At 24.3% G+C, this 16,568-nt stretch overlaps 2 protein-coding genes across 3 annotated transcripts; one reads left to right on the top strand and one right to left on the bottom strand.

Annotated features, from left to right (window-relative positions):
* Window positions 1-321: 321 nt before the first annotated feature.
* Window positions 322-9,346, bottom strand: LOC145840154 (troponin C, skeletal muscle-like). 2 transcript variants are annotated; one of them, XM_082947302.1, is made up of 6 exons: window positions 9,310-9,346; window positions 8,020-8,071; window positions 4,476-4,619; window positions 3,670-3,784; window positions 916-1,058; window positions 323-656 (listed from the first exon to the last, which is right to left on the bottom strand). In XM_082947302.1, the coding sequence occupies exons 1-6, from the start codon at window positions 9,310-9,312 to the stop codon at window positions 619-621; spliced, it is 495 nt and encodes a 164-aa protein (XP_082803428.1). In that variant the 5' UTR covers window positions 9,313-9,346; the 3' UTR covers window positions 323-618. The 2 variants fall into 2 exon arrangements, with proteins under 2 accessions (XP_082803429.1, XP_082803428.1); XM_082947303.1 differs by lacking the exons at window positions 8,020-8,071; window positions 9,310-9,346 and adding an exon at window positions 7,826-7,843 and having other exon boundaries at window positions 322-656.
* Window positions 9,347-12,148: 2,802 nt separating this feature from the next.
* LOC145840860 (uncharacterized) lies at window positions 12,149-16,568 on the top strand. The gene is made up of 10 exons (XM_082948200.1): window positions 12,149-12,351; window positions 13,408-13,684; window positions 13,845-14,009; window positions 14,145-14,342; window positions 14,466-14,836; window positions 15,005-15,126; window positions 15,228-15,307; window positions 15,415-15,650; window positions 15,850-15,975; window positions 16,293-16,568. The coding sequence occupies exons 1-10, from the start codon at window positions 12,154-12,156 to the stop codon at window positions 16,398-16,400; spliced, it is 1,881 nt and encodes a 626-aa protein (XP_082804326.1). The 5' UTR covers window positions 12,149-12,153; the 3' UTR covers window positions 16,401-16,568.

Below are 16,568 nucleotides of genomic sequence, written 5' to 3'. Positions count from 1 at the left end.
TTGAACTAATAGCACGGCTAAATGGAGTTGTCATGGTGTATATGCAAGTACCAAGGTAGATTGAGCAGTTTGTAAATTGTTCTTGTATATATAGTTATTACTATCAAGAAGAAAAACTAAAAGTAAACAAAACTTGTATACTTTTCTGAACTTCTAATAAAGTTTGCTTCCATAAACCTGATACATGAATACATACATGTATGTTGTAAATGTTGTTAGCTTAGGTAATAGATTCTTATTTAGATGTATACTAATATCTAGTAAAAAAAGCTAAAAAATATGTTTTGTTTATTACTAAAGTTTGTGCTATATGATAGTATTTATTAATCAAAACCTAATAAACAACGTTAAATAAACTAGATATTTTTCAAGCAACTTAATACATTACGTCTTATAAAGCAAACAAAATTTTTCACTTTGGTTTAATGGTCTTTTGACAAAAATATAAAAACTACTTTAATTAAAAAACAGTGAAAAAACAAACTATTAAAAGTAAGACAATAATACAAATACAAAAATTTCACTTGAAAATATTATTTTAAAAACTGGTTTGAATAAAAGTACTAATTAATAACAATGCTTTTGTGACGTGCTCTTCTGGTTTTTATTACGTCATCATCAGTGGGTTTTGATAACATCCAACCATTGGACCCATTCTGTACATTTTTAAAGTTTTTCAAAAATAAGTTTTACCAGCAGACTTTAAAATAGTAAACCATATTTTGAAGTATATAGCATGAAACGCACAATTGTCAGTATTTTATATGTAGATTAAAAATAATAAAACAGTATTGAACTTATAATAAATTTAACGATCAATTCTTTATGAACAACGTAGCTTAATAAAAAAATCCATAGTTTACGGCTACAAGTTTTAACTTTTTAAATATGTTCTAATCACTAATTTTTAATTACCTTCAATATCAATTTTTCCATCCTTGTTTCTATCTGCTTCATTGAAAAGTTCTTCAATTTCCCACTGGACTACTGGAGGATCTGCTGGAAGTCCGTCCATTCCCATGGCTAGCTCCTCATAATCAAGAAAATTATCCCCGTTTCTTTAAAAATAATTAAAATAATCCCACTGTAAGTTTCTGATATTCAAGGAAATTATCCCCGTTTCAAAATAAATTTAAAAATATTTCCATTGCAAGTTCCTCATAATTAAGAAAATTTATCACCATTTCTATTAAAAAATTATTAAAATGTTCCCAAAGCTAGCTCCTCCTAGTTAAAAAAAATGTCAACATATGTTTTTCATATATTCATATCAAGTTTTCCAATACCTATTGACTAAATATAAGGTTAGAATTAAAAACATCTTCATTTATCAAATATTGGACTGAATAATTAAAATGCTGCTGTATAGTCTACAGTTTTCTTATCGTTTATATGTATTAGTAGTAATATTTTATTGAAAGCATAGTTTGTGCAGTATAAAATAGTTTAACTACTTTGAAAACTTTTAAATTTAAAAAACGGAAAACAGAGTAAAAAAAAAAGAACTAATTTTCTTACTAGTTGCTTTTTATTTTCAGAAAATGAGTTTTTTATACTCACTAGTTTTAATTTTAAACTGCACTAAAAAGTTAAAATTAAATAGCAATATTGTAATCAAGTTACTTATTTTTCTGAATTAAGCAAAAATAATTGTTAAGTAGTAAAATTTAAACTGCACTCATAATCTAGATTTATTTTGTAACGGTGCTCAATTTATTTCTTACAACTTTTCTATTTTATTTAACTTAATGCAAACTATTTCACATATTTAACTTGATACAATTTATTTCATACAATTCAACTTAATACAAGTTATTTCGTACATTTTAGTTTATTACAATTTTATTTTATATAATTAATTTTGTACAATTTAATTTTATACAAACTTATAGCGACAAGCTAACGGCAGACACAAGTTGATATTTCAATAATTGCGCCCACTAATTATGACGTAACAAAGTCCGCATCATCGATATATATATACACACAAGTTTGTTGTCAACTTTGAATTGTACTTCATTGCTCTTATATTAGTTAAAATTAAAGTATGCACTTAATTTTTACTTATAATTTTTGTTTTTATGTATTATTTATTGTTATAATCTTGCTTTACTTTTAATCGGTTGTAGCGTAAATAACACTGGTTTTTTATTCAAGAACTAATTGTTCAGCTTTAAAAAACTTAAAATATATGTTTCTGTGACAATCATTTAAAACACTAAACTTTTACTTTATTTTGTTATACTTTTTTTAAATGAGAAAGTACCTTACGGTATAAACTTTAGATGTATCGACTATATTAAATGAAAGTCAAAAAATAACATAAGGAATTTACCTAATTGAGGTAGACACTTTATCAATAAAAAAAAAAGTATAAGAAATTTTGTGGGTAACTTTTAAAATAAATTTGAAGCTTATCAACTCTATTAAAATTAAAATTACGTCAAAGCTTTTTTACCAAGTAAAAACTTAACTATAAATAGCTTTTAAAGTTTATTTTTATACATATAGCATAGTTGAAAAGTTTCTCTCAAATAAAATAAAGTTACTCAAATATTTTTTTAGTAAACACTGATCGCTATTTATATAACTTGATATTTTGACAATACAAAAGTTGGTCCAAAATTAGCAAGTAGTAATTATTATTATATTGACCCATTGAAACCATTCCAATAAATACTATTTGTTCATACTGACATTTATTTTGCAACATTTTCTCATAAAATACTTGGCTCAGTTTAATCAAGTATGATAATCCAAATTTAAAAAGATTACATATTGGTTTTTGCACAAGGCCTAAAAGAAATAAATTCTCAGTATTCAGTACATAATGATGTCTTATCTTGCTCAAGTATTTTTGTTTTGAGATAAAAATAACGGTTAATTAAAAGTCATAGAAAAGTTATACCTATACATATTTTTCTTAAGCCTCACAACTAATAGTTTTATAAACTAACTTCAAAGCAAGTTTGAGCCACAACTTATTTTTCTATTAAATATGTACTGCATAGTATCACAAACCTACATTTTAGTTTTAAAAAACATAGTTTAAAGTTAATAAAGAATTTATACAATTATTTCAATAAAAACTAGTCGGTGCTTAAAACCTAAAAACTTTCACAACTTTATATAAAACAGTAGTATGGCGATACAAGTTATTTTATCGATATAAAAATGACTTCTTAATTTGTATTACCAAATTTTTTTGATTATAAAAAAATCTTGTTTGCAGCATAATAAATTTGTTTAAATTACTAGAAATATTAAATCGTGAAGCAACTTAAAAAAATTGCTTTTAAATAACTACGTAGATATAAGTTACAACTAAGCTAGTTTTTATGAGTAATTATAACAAACCTACCAAAATACTTATTTTGATTATAACTAACTTATCCGTATATCAAAGTATTTATTGTAATACTTATAACACACTTATCAATATATTAAAAAATATGTATTAGTATTTAAAACAAAGTTGTCCTATTATCAAAATACTTATACTAATAGCAAACTTATCCATGTTTCGAAATATTTATATTAATAAAAACAAACTTATCCATATATCGAAATATTTATAATAATAATAAGAAAATTATTCATATATCGAAATATATATATATATTAAACAAACTTATCCACATATTTCAATTGTTTATATTAAAAACAAACTTATCCATATATCGAAACATCTCTTTAAGTTCTTCTTCTGAAGCAGTTTTACCTTCCTCTTCTATTTGCATCACCATCATAATGAGAAATTCATCGAAATCTATCGTTCCACTGCCTACAAAAACACAAAGCTTGAAACAAAAGATAAAGCTTGAATATAGATCAGTATTTACCAAATCATTTTCATAATCACCCACAAACTAAAAAAATAGTCGCCCTCTGTATTAGGTATCGCCCATGTGCTAGTTAATTACTCATTTACTTTTTCTACCCTTTGAAAACTATCTCCTACTTTGGGAAACCCTGATATAGATGAAATTATTCTAAAGCCTAAATTAATTTGTAGAGTGGCTCCACAAAATAACATAAGATTTGTGGAGAATAACAACTTAATTTGACATTATAGTTCGTAAAATTTTTAAGTAAACAATTATACGTAGTACATTAAACACTGCAACATAATTAATGTAAAACAGATACAAACATGTGACATTTTATAAGAAATACTATGTACATATACATAGATACAAACTATATCAAATCAACTTTTTCAAATATTTTAGCGATTTTTAATAACACTCACATGTATACTAACAATAAAAAAATATATTTATGAATTTATCTTCAAATAGTATATAATATACTGGTATATAAATTGCAAATTTTAAACATCGACATCAACTTCTTCGACAATTTTAGTGATTTCTAATAACACACACAAATGTTTATAAGGAACATGTTTTATAATAAGATTAGAAATGAATTTAAACAAATAAATATTACTATTACAAATTACATTTACAAACCATCGACATCAACTTCTTCAACGATTTTAGCGAGTTCTTCTCTGGTGGGATTTTGTCCTAACAATTTCATGACTCTTCCCAATTCTCTAGTTGAAATGTCACCACCCCCATCCTGATCAAAAATGTCGAACGCTTGCTTGAATTCTGTTTAAAAAAATAAAAAACTTGAATTCTGGTATAAACATTCAAATGGTTGATTGAGTTTTGTTATAAAAAATAAAAATTTGAATTCTGGTATAAACATTCAGTGGTTGATTGAGTTTTGTTTAAAGTAGTTTGTTTAATTCTATTTTGATGATAACTAATCAGGTTCTGTTAATTAATCGTTGATTGAATTCTGTTAAAATAGTCAGTGTTTGTACATTTATTTGAAATTTAAAATACTAATTTTGTTAAAATTAATAGTTGTTAAACTCTATTAAAGCGTCAACAGCTGAACAAATTTGTAAGAAAAGACATTAAAAGACACTTTTAGTTGGTTCAAATATGTATGACTGTCAAAAATATTTTGACTTCAAAAGATATCTTTTCTGAATTTTGTAAAAAAAATGATAGTTGCTTGAACCATTAAGTTTATTTTTTGATAAACAAACACCTTAAACTCTCAAGAAGATACTTGTTTAGAACTTGTTATTTTTATACTAAAGCCTAAAGTTATTTAAAGCGTTTGGTGTAGTGTGTAGGAGTTTGAAGCTTAAGCTGTTGTAATGTTAAATTTGTGAGAGGCAGGTAAAAATATGAAAAGTAATAAGAAAGTTAAAGTTATATGGAAAAGTAAAAAGGTAAATCCAAATAAAGTATTTGAATTTTTTTGAAAACAAGATAACTAGAAACTTGAGCTAAAATCACAGTTCGTTATTGTGTATTAAAACTATGTTGCATAAATTTTATAAACCATTATTAGAATTTTATCACACAAAACTTGATTAAAACATAAGAATTTGAGGTAACACTAACTATTTACAATATGTTTTTATAAAAAATACTAACATATAATCAGTATAAGCTTGATAAAACTATAACGGAAACTTTAAGTTTGTTAAACTAATATTACAAAATAAAAATTCTAAACCTAGTTTTAAAATAACTCTACACTAAAATATTCAAAAGAAACTTATAGCCGGTTCTATATAAAATAAAGTCAGTATAATTAATCGACTTGCTATGTTTAAAGACAAATCTATTTCAAAAATTTTAAAACATTAAAAAATGGATACAAAATATTTGAACTCGTAAAATTTTTGTAAACACAAAAGTTTATTGGTGTTCATCCCAGACAAATAACTATTCAAGTAAGAAAAATCCATAAAAATTTGAAAGATACAAACTTAATAAGTGTGACTTGCCGACCACAATGCTTGCCTGAATTAGTTTCTTATCGTTTAAGTATTTGCATCATAAGATAAAATTCTGGAGAAATTTGATTTATGATATAAATAAAAAGTTAATTTTTGTTCATAAGTGAAGAAATGATCACTTTTCAGTTTTAATGTAGTTCTTAAGCATTAATAAAAATATCATTCGAAAATTTACCAATACTTTTTGTATTTTTAATAAAATTGTTTAATAAAATTAATAAACTTCAATAAATTTTACTTATACTTATAATATACTACTCAAAGTTTCCTCATAATTTTTTTTAGATGTTAAGTGGTTAATTGATGATCTAGCAAGTTATAAAACAATAATAATTGAGAATAAAACTATGAATTATTTAGTTCTTGCTTAACAAAAAGACGTAAGTGAATGTTGTAAAAAATACAAGACTGCTTTTTAAAACTCTAAAAAGTTATTGCGTTATCTAACAATACTTCAAGTCATTATGCAGACTTCATTTGAAGCTGATAAGCAATGTATAATACTAGAACTCATTTGTTTTATTTGAACCAAAGTTTTATTGCTTATTGTTAATTCGATTTTAACTTTAATAATAAGATATATTAAGACTAAGTTTCAGACAAACTTTAATTTATAAATAAAACATTTTATAATTATGTGACACGACAGTAATAATGAATTTTGTGAAGAATTTAGTTGCATTCTTTTTTAGAATTTATGTAACTAAGTTGTAAGCAGTTAGGATAAACTACAAAACAACAGTCATAATATAATAAGACTTAAAGTTTTAAGCTAAAGTTTAATTATTAAAAAAAAGTAAATTTATAAGCAACCTGTCTATAAAAATATTCTTAATATAAGTTTTTCGATAAAGCAAAAACCTTAAAAGTTTAATAGTTATTTTGATAAGTAACTTCAAAAAATAAAGTGCTTGTTTTGTGATTAAAACTTATTTATTTGTTTTATTTCTATACTAAACAATAAATTTTATACCAATTAATATATGTAAAAAGTAGTTCTTAAATTTAATAAACACTCGTTAAAAATGTCTTTGTTAATTACAAGTTGTAAAAGTTATTCATAATCTATCTACTTACATCAGTGTTTCGATTAGAATTAAATTTTTTTAATGCTGAACACGTATTTAAATAATGTTTTAGTTTCATTATACTATATAGAATCAAAAGTTTTGAAATCTTTGTTCTTAAATAAAACAATTTATATTTTTTACCATTTTACGTAGAAGCAAGCTAGTCACATAATAAAAAACACAAATGTTTAGATAAATAATTGATAAATTTTTTTTGTTCAAAAGCATAATATCTGTTTTTACTAATTGTTAAGGTTTACTCAGCAAGTATTAATTTATTAAATGTGACATACTATTTTCAAAAGTCTTACTAAATTAACTGACTGAATATTTTATGTTCAGAATTATGATAATGGTTAATAATTTTTCATACTAAACAACCTAGTAATTTTTTAAGAAAAAAGTTCTTTTACTACTTCTATATTTGTTTAAAAACAAAGAAAAAATTTTTTGCTAAGAAGATATAAGATACTCTTTTATTTTGAGTGAATATTTGTTATTTTTCTTTAAGTAACTTACCGAAAATTTGTTCCTTAGAAAGATTTAAATATAAATATATTATTTTTACTTACCAAAAATTTGTTCCTTGGAAAAGTACAAACAAAAATGCTTTATAATTTTTTTTACTTACCAAATATTTGTTCCTCAAAAAGATTTAAACAAACCTAACCAAAAATTTGTTCTTTTATAAAGATTAAAAAATATATTTATGATTATTTTAACTTACCAAATATTTATTTCTTTGAAAGATTTTATTTTTACTTACTAAAAATTTTTTCTTTTGAAAGATTTTAAACAAACACATTTTATAAATTTTTTTACATACCAAATATTTGTTCCTCAAAAAGATTTAAACAAATTTAACCAAAAATTTGTTCTTTGGAAAGATTAAAAAAATATATTTATGATTATTTTAACTTACCAAATATTTGTTCCTTTGAAAGATTTAATTTTTACTCACCAAAAATTTGTTCCTTAGAAAGATTTTAAGCAAACATATTTTTAATTTTTTTACTTACCAAATATTTGTTCCTTTGAAAGGTTTTATTTTTACTTACCAAAAATTTGTTCCTTAGAAATATTTTAAACAAACATATTTTTAATTTTTTTACTTACCAAATATTTGTTCCTTTGAAAGATGGTCCCTAGCTTCCTCTGCTGTCATGCACTAAAATAATAAAATAAAATTAAAAAAAAAACCATATATTTAATATTTAAAACATATTTATATGTACTTTATAGAAATATAATGAATTACATAATAAATCTTCAAAATATCGTGAAATTTGTTTGTATAGTATTAGTTTGACTTAAAATATAAGTGAACTTTAAATTTTTAATTAATGAGATTTTTTTAACTTTTTATTTTTCCTTTAGATAATCCTAGTTTTTAAGATAAAAAAAAAGATCTGCAAACTTATGATGTAAAAACAGAGTTGTAAAATTAAAACAATTAAAATTTATTTTGAAACTACACATTTGAAAACTGTTTTAGTTTTGTCCATATGTTAATACAATACAATTAATTTAATAAAAACTAGTTATACTAAGTTAAACGTTAAAAAGGTTATTTAAAAAAAAAGTACCATAAGCATAAGTCTAAAAGTTTTTAAACAAATTGTAACAAAAGTAAGTACCACATAATGTTTTTATTAAGTAGTAAATTATTTTATTGTTTTTCAAAATAACTTAAACTTACTTTTTAAATATTCTTTTGACATCGTTTCATAATTTTTCTCAAATTTAATAATTCAAAAAGAGTGTAAAAAAAGAAAAACCGAAAATGTGTAAATGTTAATATAAAACAAAATGTTGAAAACTAATACAAAAAGTAATACAAAGATACTACGATAATGAAAATCTTATCTAATTTTGCAAAAGATAAGAGACAAGGCAACATGTAGTACTTATTATATGAAAGTTGTGCTACATATTAAAACCAGACATTCAATTAAGTAATGTATCAGCTGTCATGATTATCCACTCTATGCTTTTACTATTTGCTTTCCAAAAACGTTTTAACATAACTTATACTTGACAGTAAAAATAAAAAGTCTAGTTCTACAGAAAAACAGCTTTCGAACTAAAGAAAATAATAAGTTTACTTCTTGTTTTGATAAATATTCTTCTCGTAAAAAACATACCTATTTTATTATTTTTGTAACAAGATACTAAACAATAGTTTATTATTTAAAATTCAATTTAAAACCACAAAACTTAAGAACTTTTTATGGAGCGACGAAAAGTTTGTTGAAACATAAAAAAACGAACAGTAAACTGTAAAATTAAAAATTATACAACAAGCCACAAAATTGAAATTAGATGAATTCCACCAAGGTAAGTTTAAAAACTTAGTTACTAATTTAAAAAAAAAGTAACAGTTTACATAAAAATTAACAAACTTACCATGGTGGCGATCTGGTGTTGTTTTCTTCTGCACGAATACGAAATGCGACGACGTACACAATATCTCGGTATTATGACGTAACAATGCTGTATCGCCACCTAGTGATAGGTATGACGTCATAATTGGATGAACTTCAACCTTTATAATCGGTTCCAAATTAGTAGCTTGTTGTATTTTTGTTTAAAGTTCATCGAAATATTATTTATATAAAGGGTTAGATGGCAAAAAGTTTAATTGATTTCGCACTTAAATACTTTATGTTTTATTATTGTAATAAAGCCCTTTACTTTTTTAAATACATTAGATAGTTTGTAAATTAAAGGAAAAGATAACTGGGTTTAAATTTGAAAGCATGACCTAAGTTTTCAAAAATAACATTATACTTAAAAAAAAAAATATGAAATTAAAAAAAAATCAAATCTTTATTTCACTTGTAAAATACTATGTTCTTAACAAGCTATAGTTTTTGTACAATTTACAAAGCTTTACTTTTGTTTTAACCTTATACTTTATTAAGTAAGAAGTATTTTATCTATTTTATCTGTTTGTTTTGACAAACACAAATTTTCTGTTTCTCAGTTTTTATTATTGTAGTTTCTATAATAAATAAATATTTTTGAACTAACAGTAGTGGAAGTAATGGTACAAACATAACTACAATATATCTTAACTTGAATACAACATTTGAGAACAATGAACAACAATAAAATATGATCGTCAACCTTGAGTTTTTTATTCTGCCCAAGTATTATTAAAAAAAAAAGTACCTAATGTGATATAAACTAAATCAAAAAAAAAGTAAATTATTACTTAAGTAGCGAGTGTACAAATTAGATTTTAAAAAGATATACACATTGTTCGAACTAAATGGATATCTACTCGATAAAACATATACAAGATAATATGAGATAAAACTTGTCAGTCAGACAAGATTGAACTTTTCTAGTAACATGTATTTGATGTGCTGCATTAAATACATAATCTATTTTGATATGTTTCAATCAAAACTCTAATGTTTTGAGTAGTGCAATTTTTTAATTTCAAAATTAAAAAAAAACTTTTTTCTTATGTATAACATAATTAAACTAATCTTTTATTCAAGTATTGGTCAAAAAGTAAACTTGACCGCAATGTTAAATAAATACTACTCGAGTAACACTTCAAACTACTTGACTAGGACTACAAGTTTTCTATATGAGGCTTGTCAGCAAACCTATCCGCAAACTTTCTCGACTAAACGTTCATTTACTGTTGGTTGTAAATTTTTCATAATATTTAAAAAAAAAACCTTTATTTTTAATGTTAGAAGTAGCACATAGGTACTAAGCAAAAGAAAAGCAAAACATTTATTTTATACTAATACTTTGTTAAAGTAAACACGTATTTTTGAATAAAGTGTTTCAAAAGTGGTAGACATTAAGTTTTAGTTGTTTTTGTAAAAATATTTATTTATAAAGTCAAACACCCCTGGTATATTAGATTAAAATGAGTTTTATTTAAGGGAAGTTTACCTGATGAGAAAGTTTATTTGAATAATTCATTACTTGTGTCAAGTGTAAGCGATAAATTTTCCCAAGTAATTTGTTTGTTTGTTCCAATTTCTAAGTTTTTTAGTTTTAGAGCTTTCAATAGAATTAAATTACTTTGCACTAAATTTTATTAGTTAGTATTTATAACAATCTGTAGCAGTTAAAGTTAGTTTGTTTTTGTTTAACTATATTATTGTCTTCTTAATATCATTAATGTTGTATTAAACATTTAAAAACAGTAATTTAAGCTAACTTAATAACTTTAAGTACTTATAATATAATTGTTTAATGTATTTGTACAAGATTATTGTTTAGTAAGGAACTAAAAAATTTATAAGTAAGAACTTTTTATTACAATAAAAATTTTCTAAAGTAATAATGAGTTGTCATTTTAATGAGAAATTTCTTATGAGTAAGCTCGTCTCATTGTTTTAATATACATTTATTTATAACTTATCAATGCTACAATGTTTTATACAAAAAAGCACTTTAGGTAAAAAGTTATACTCATTTTAGTTTTCTTGTTCATTGTTCATCTAAACAGATTTTAACTTTTCTTTTAGCTAGTATTATGTTTCAAAGCTATCTGTTAAGCTGTTATAATTATTTTTTACTGAAAAAAAGGTATTTGTAGAAGTTAGTTGTATCTATGTAACAAAATGAAAGCAAACACAGTAAGATTTTATTTTTTCTGTAATTAAAATATAAAGTTTGAACATTTTTTAAAGTTGTAAACAGTTAATTTTGTTGTTATTTGTACTGTTTACAAATTTAATATTCTGTTATGCAGCAGAATGTGTTGAAAGAAGTTAATTAATTCTAACTTTGTATTATGACGTAGCTCACACACGGAAACACTTTTGTCATGATATATTTGCTTACAAAATTATCGTTGTAACAAAAAATTTCATTACAGTTTTAGATAATATGTTTTTTGTGTTTAAAAAGCTTGTTTGTATTAAACATTCATTGTTATATTAAATAAAAAACTCTATGCAAAAACATTGAATGCAAATAAATCTATTTTATTTCATTATTATTCTTTTTTGCTTTAACAACAAAAAATAAAAAACCATTAACCTAGTACATATTAAATAAAACACTTATATTTACAGTTACATTAAATACAAAAAAGTTAAACAAATACAAAGGTTTCCTATTTATTTATTTCAATTTAAGCTTCTATCATTATTTTTATTTAAAATTTATATAACAGTGCTTTCAATGAAGGTGTTTTATTAATCAAAAATTTTTGTAGTTTACAAAAAAGTTCAAACAAAATTAAAAATTACCTAGTTTTATAGAAAATTAAAAATGGGTAATATTTATACACGCATGGCTGACTACATCTTATCACGGATGGGAATGAGACCTCAGAAGCGGAGTTACCATGGAAGTTACGATTATGACGTAATGGATGATGACGTAAGAAGCAGGAAATCTGCCAGGAAAGTCGTGTCCGCTGCTGACGTCATAATAAGAAAAAATTCAGCCGAAGATATAAAATTTGTGGTTTGTTCAAGTTTTTTTTTATTTATATAATGTTTAAACCTGTCTTAGATTATATAAAAAGAAGTTGTTTTATGTATTAATATTTTAAATGTATAAAAGAGTTTTGTTTATTATAATTGAAGTTTTAAATATTATAAACCAGAAACCAAAGTGAAGTCAAATATATACTTTTTTTTAAATAGATCATTGTTTAAATTAAATCTAATTAAATTTTAATTTGTGAAAGCTTCCTAATATACTCAAACTTTTATGGTTTTACACAAAACAATGTTTTGTTATAGCTCATATATAAAATTGTCATATTTTTTGTCTTTATTACAACAATAAAGAACTTTAATCAATTTTTTTGTAGTTAAAAACTAAAAAACGCCAAATTGTTGTGGTGAAAAGCTGCATGCAAATTAATTGTGACGTCACATAAAAGCTGGCATGTTGCAGCTGCTAATAAAATATATTTAAAAAAATTGTTGATTGTTTACAATTAGTTTTAAATGGATTTTTGGAGCGAAGTTGGTGAAAACGCCAGTAAATCCAGAAGTTTCTGGTCTCAAGTTTGTGACGTTACAACTAATTTGCATAACTTTTAATTAATTTTTTTTATTGTTGAATTATTTTGAATTTTTTGTTAACTTGATAGTTTAAATGAGGTTTTGTTTGTTGTAAGAATATTTGCTAAAATAACTATTAGTTAAATTTTACAGTAGTGTTTATTGCAATTTATTTTGGATTTCAAAACAACTCATGGGAAAATTTTTATTATTTGTTGTAAAGCTGAAACTTGATATTTCAAACAGTGTAAATTTATAAAAAAATAAGACAACTTAATTTAAAGTCAATAGAAAGAAAAGATACTAACACTATTTAGAAAATACTATAGCAAAACATATTTTAAAATGTTTTTGTTAAGAGCACGTAGAACTAATACAGGAAAGATTTAGTGAAGTCTAATATTTAACTTGAGCTACATATTTTAACATAAACAAAACTTTTAAGTAGGTTTTATTTATAGTTTTAAAAAAGCTTTATTTACATTTTGAAACAACTATTTTTTATCAGACTGAAAATGAAACAACTGAAGGTGTCAAAAAAGAAAGAGTCAAACCAAAGTTAAAGAAAATAGAGCTCTCGCCTTCAATATTTAAAGAACAAACAGAAGAAATGCATGAAAAGATAAATAGTCTGAGCGGATCAACTGATAAGTTGGTTGAAAAAATTGAACAACAAAATGAAGAGGGAGAAACTTTTCAATCAAGTTTAAGGGATGAACCTTCATTTCCTGGAACTTCTGAAAATAATTTTACCGATTCAAAAGATAAGTGCGAAGATGTGAAAGGTATTTTATTATTCAAAAGTTGTCTAATAGTGAACAATATTTATTTACATTTGTGGTTAGTAAACGTTTAAACATGTAAGTAATAAACTTAGCACTAAACCACATTTATTATTACGTCATAGACACTTGTTATTACGTAAAACATATCATTATGTCACAGACACATGTTCAACCACGACAGAAGGAAGTTTTGAACCAGATGAAGCAGCAGAAGTTGATTTGATACAAGAGCTTGTAAGTTCTGATCAGGATTTTGAAAGACCACATCAAGTTAAACACCACGACATCACTACTATATACGAGGAAGAAGATCAAAATATTGAAGGTTTGATTTTAAGATTGATTAAAGTATTTAGTATAATAAAAAGTTATAAACATTATAGATTTATTTTAATCATAATGTTTAAAAACTATTATTTTTGTGTAGTTCAAAAACAATAAGGAAAATAAAAAAATTCAGATGTTAACGCAAAGGAAGACTGTGAAGATACAAATGTTGATGAAAAATCAAGTAATATCTTATCAATAAAAAATGATACTGAAGACAGTATAAATTTAAATGAGGATGAAAAAGTAGATGCAGGAATTGTTGATGAAAATATGTCTGAAGCTGTAAATTGTTTGAAAACTGAAGAAGCAAAAGAAATTGATAACAAAGGTGCAGTTTGTAAATCAGCAAAAGAAACTTCTGTTGAAACAAATGATAAGATTAATAATGAAGTTGATCGATTATCAGAGTTTAACGATACTGAAACAGATAACAAAGAAAAACACAAAACAGGAATTTCAGAAGATCATGTTTTGAGTGAAGATAAATTTGATACTTTTGAAGATGATAATGAAAATAATGATATTGACAGCAGTGATAATATTTCAAATAATGTCAGTGATAGTCAAACTGGTAGTTTAAATCTTTCAAAAGATGAGATGGAAGAAGATCTTGTTACGAGTAAAAATGTACATGAGACTGATGCTTCTGAAGATGATAAAAACGAAAATGATGTTAGTGATAGTCAATCCTACAATTCAAAAGATCCTGGTGATAACAATATAAGTGAATCTATCAATATAAATGATGGTAATGTTTCAGAAGATTCTGTTGATTACGTAGATGAACTACCTCCTTCGCAAAACCTTCGCCATGTCACTAAAGTTTGTTATACTTGGTCATAATTAAGTTTAAGTTACTGCAATACACAAATATTGTTTATTTATTTTTAAACTATCATTCTAAAATTTAGATATAGTTTTTTAACCGATTATTTAAAAGCTACATAAGCAAATATTATTTAAAACTTTTCAACTTGTTTTCGCGAACAGAGCAGAGTCAGAGGGCCTTCAAACAAAAGAAAAAGTCGAATTTCATCAAAAAGATTTAGTATGACGTCACAACAGTCATTAGAAGCAAGTGAAGAAGATTTTGATGACTTTTTTGATAAAAGGTAAACTTTTTTAACATAAATAATAAAAACCTGTTGTAGCTTAAATAGAAAATTAAAACTTTTTAAACAAAAACTAATTGACTACGAAGATATTTTTTTAGTGTTATGAATACTGATTTCTCAAAAGTCCTTTCAGCAGAAGAAGCTAAAGAACTGGAAAGAAAAGATAGAATAAGTAAAAGTAAGTCTATTAATTGTTATAAACATACATATATGTAGTTACCAGGCAAATAGTGTTGTACTACTCTCTATTATACTTTATAAAATATTTTTATACAATTTGTACAGAAATGAGAAAATTAGGTGTTGGCATTCCAGGAGGTATGGTACCAGGTTTGGGTATGCCCCTAAAAAGTATGGGTCCAAAAGTTATGGGTATGCCCGGAATCACACCCGATATGTTGAAACTAAACAAGAGAAGGTCAAGTGCTCCTCTAAAAAAATCTCCTTTAGAACAATCATCGAAGTCGCCACTTTTTCCCTCAAAATCTCCTCTAAGATCGCCGAATCTATCTCCCGAAGATGTGAATTTTAACTTATTATTAATTGTTTATCAAAACATTTATATCTTATTTCGTATAGAACGCCAATTATCAAACACTAGACTTTTTAGCGACAATTCAATGTGCATAAAACTCAAAAGCTTCTTAAATTATTTTTAGAACAACAAGTATAACTAAAGTGTAAATTTTACGTAACAAACACTTTGTAATTCAAAAACAGTCGTCACCACAAGATGGCAGTGTAGAGCGAATAAAATCCCCAACAATGAGACTGAAATCCCCTGTAATCGGTATGAGTCCGCCACCTAACGTTGATTTTCTCGCTCAACTTAAAAAAACAGACAGGGTTTGTTTGTGACTGTTGCTTTTGATTTATTTATACAAAATAATTATTGAAATTTATATAGAACTTTTAATCTGTTCATTTATATTCACTTAAAGTTATACATTTCAGTACAATAAAGTACAAAACCTCAAGCATGTGAAAAAAAGAATATTTTAGTTTGATAAGTATTATCAATTTTATTGTTTTCTTAACTTTAAAAATTTTATTACTTTGATATGCGATTGATTGTACATATAACTTGTTTTTATACTTTTATAAATATTGTTAAAATATTTAAATTCAACTCTTATTACAACAAAGTAAACAACTATTTACAGAGTTCTCTTAAGAAAGCGCCTGTAAAACTACCAAAAGAAAAATTTCCGCTTGAAGATGCTAAAGAGTCGCCTTTTGGCCAATCAATGCTTAGAAAAACTAAAAAATAATTTTAAAGTTTTTATCACCTTTGATATGTTTTATATTAAATAAGCTTTATATTTTTGAAATAAAATTAACGAAAAATAGCACAAAATAACTTAAATACTTTTGCAAAACTTAGTATATTTTTACTTATAGGTTTATTTTTGTAGTATGTTTCACAAATAATACTTAAA

This window comes from Thalia democratica, chromosome 7 (genome assembly GCF_965202585.1).
Source record: "Thalia democratica chromosome 7, ktThaDemo2.hap1.1, whole genome shotgun sequence".
NCBI lineage: Eukaryota > Metazoa > Chordata > Thaliacea > Salpida > Salpidae > Thalia > Thalia democratica.
The sequence above is the reverse complement of the archived record's forward strand: the minus strand, read 5'-3'. Positions and strand labels throughout refer to the sequence as shown.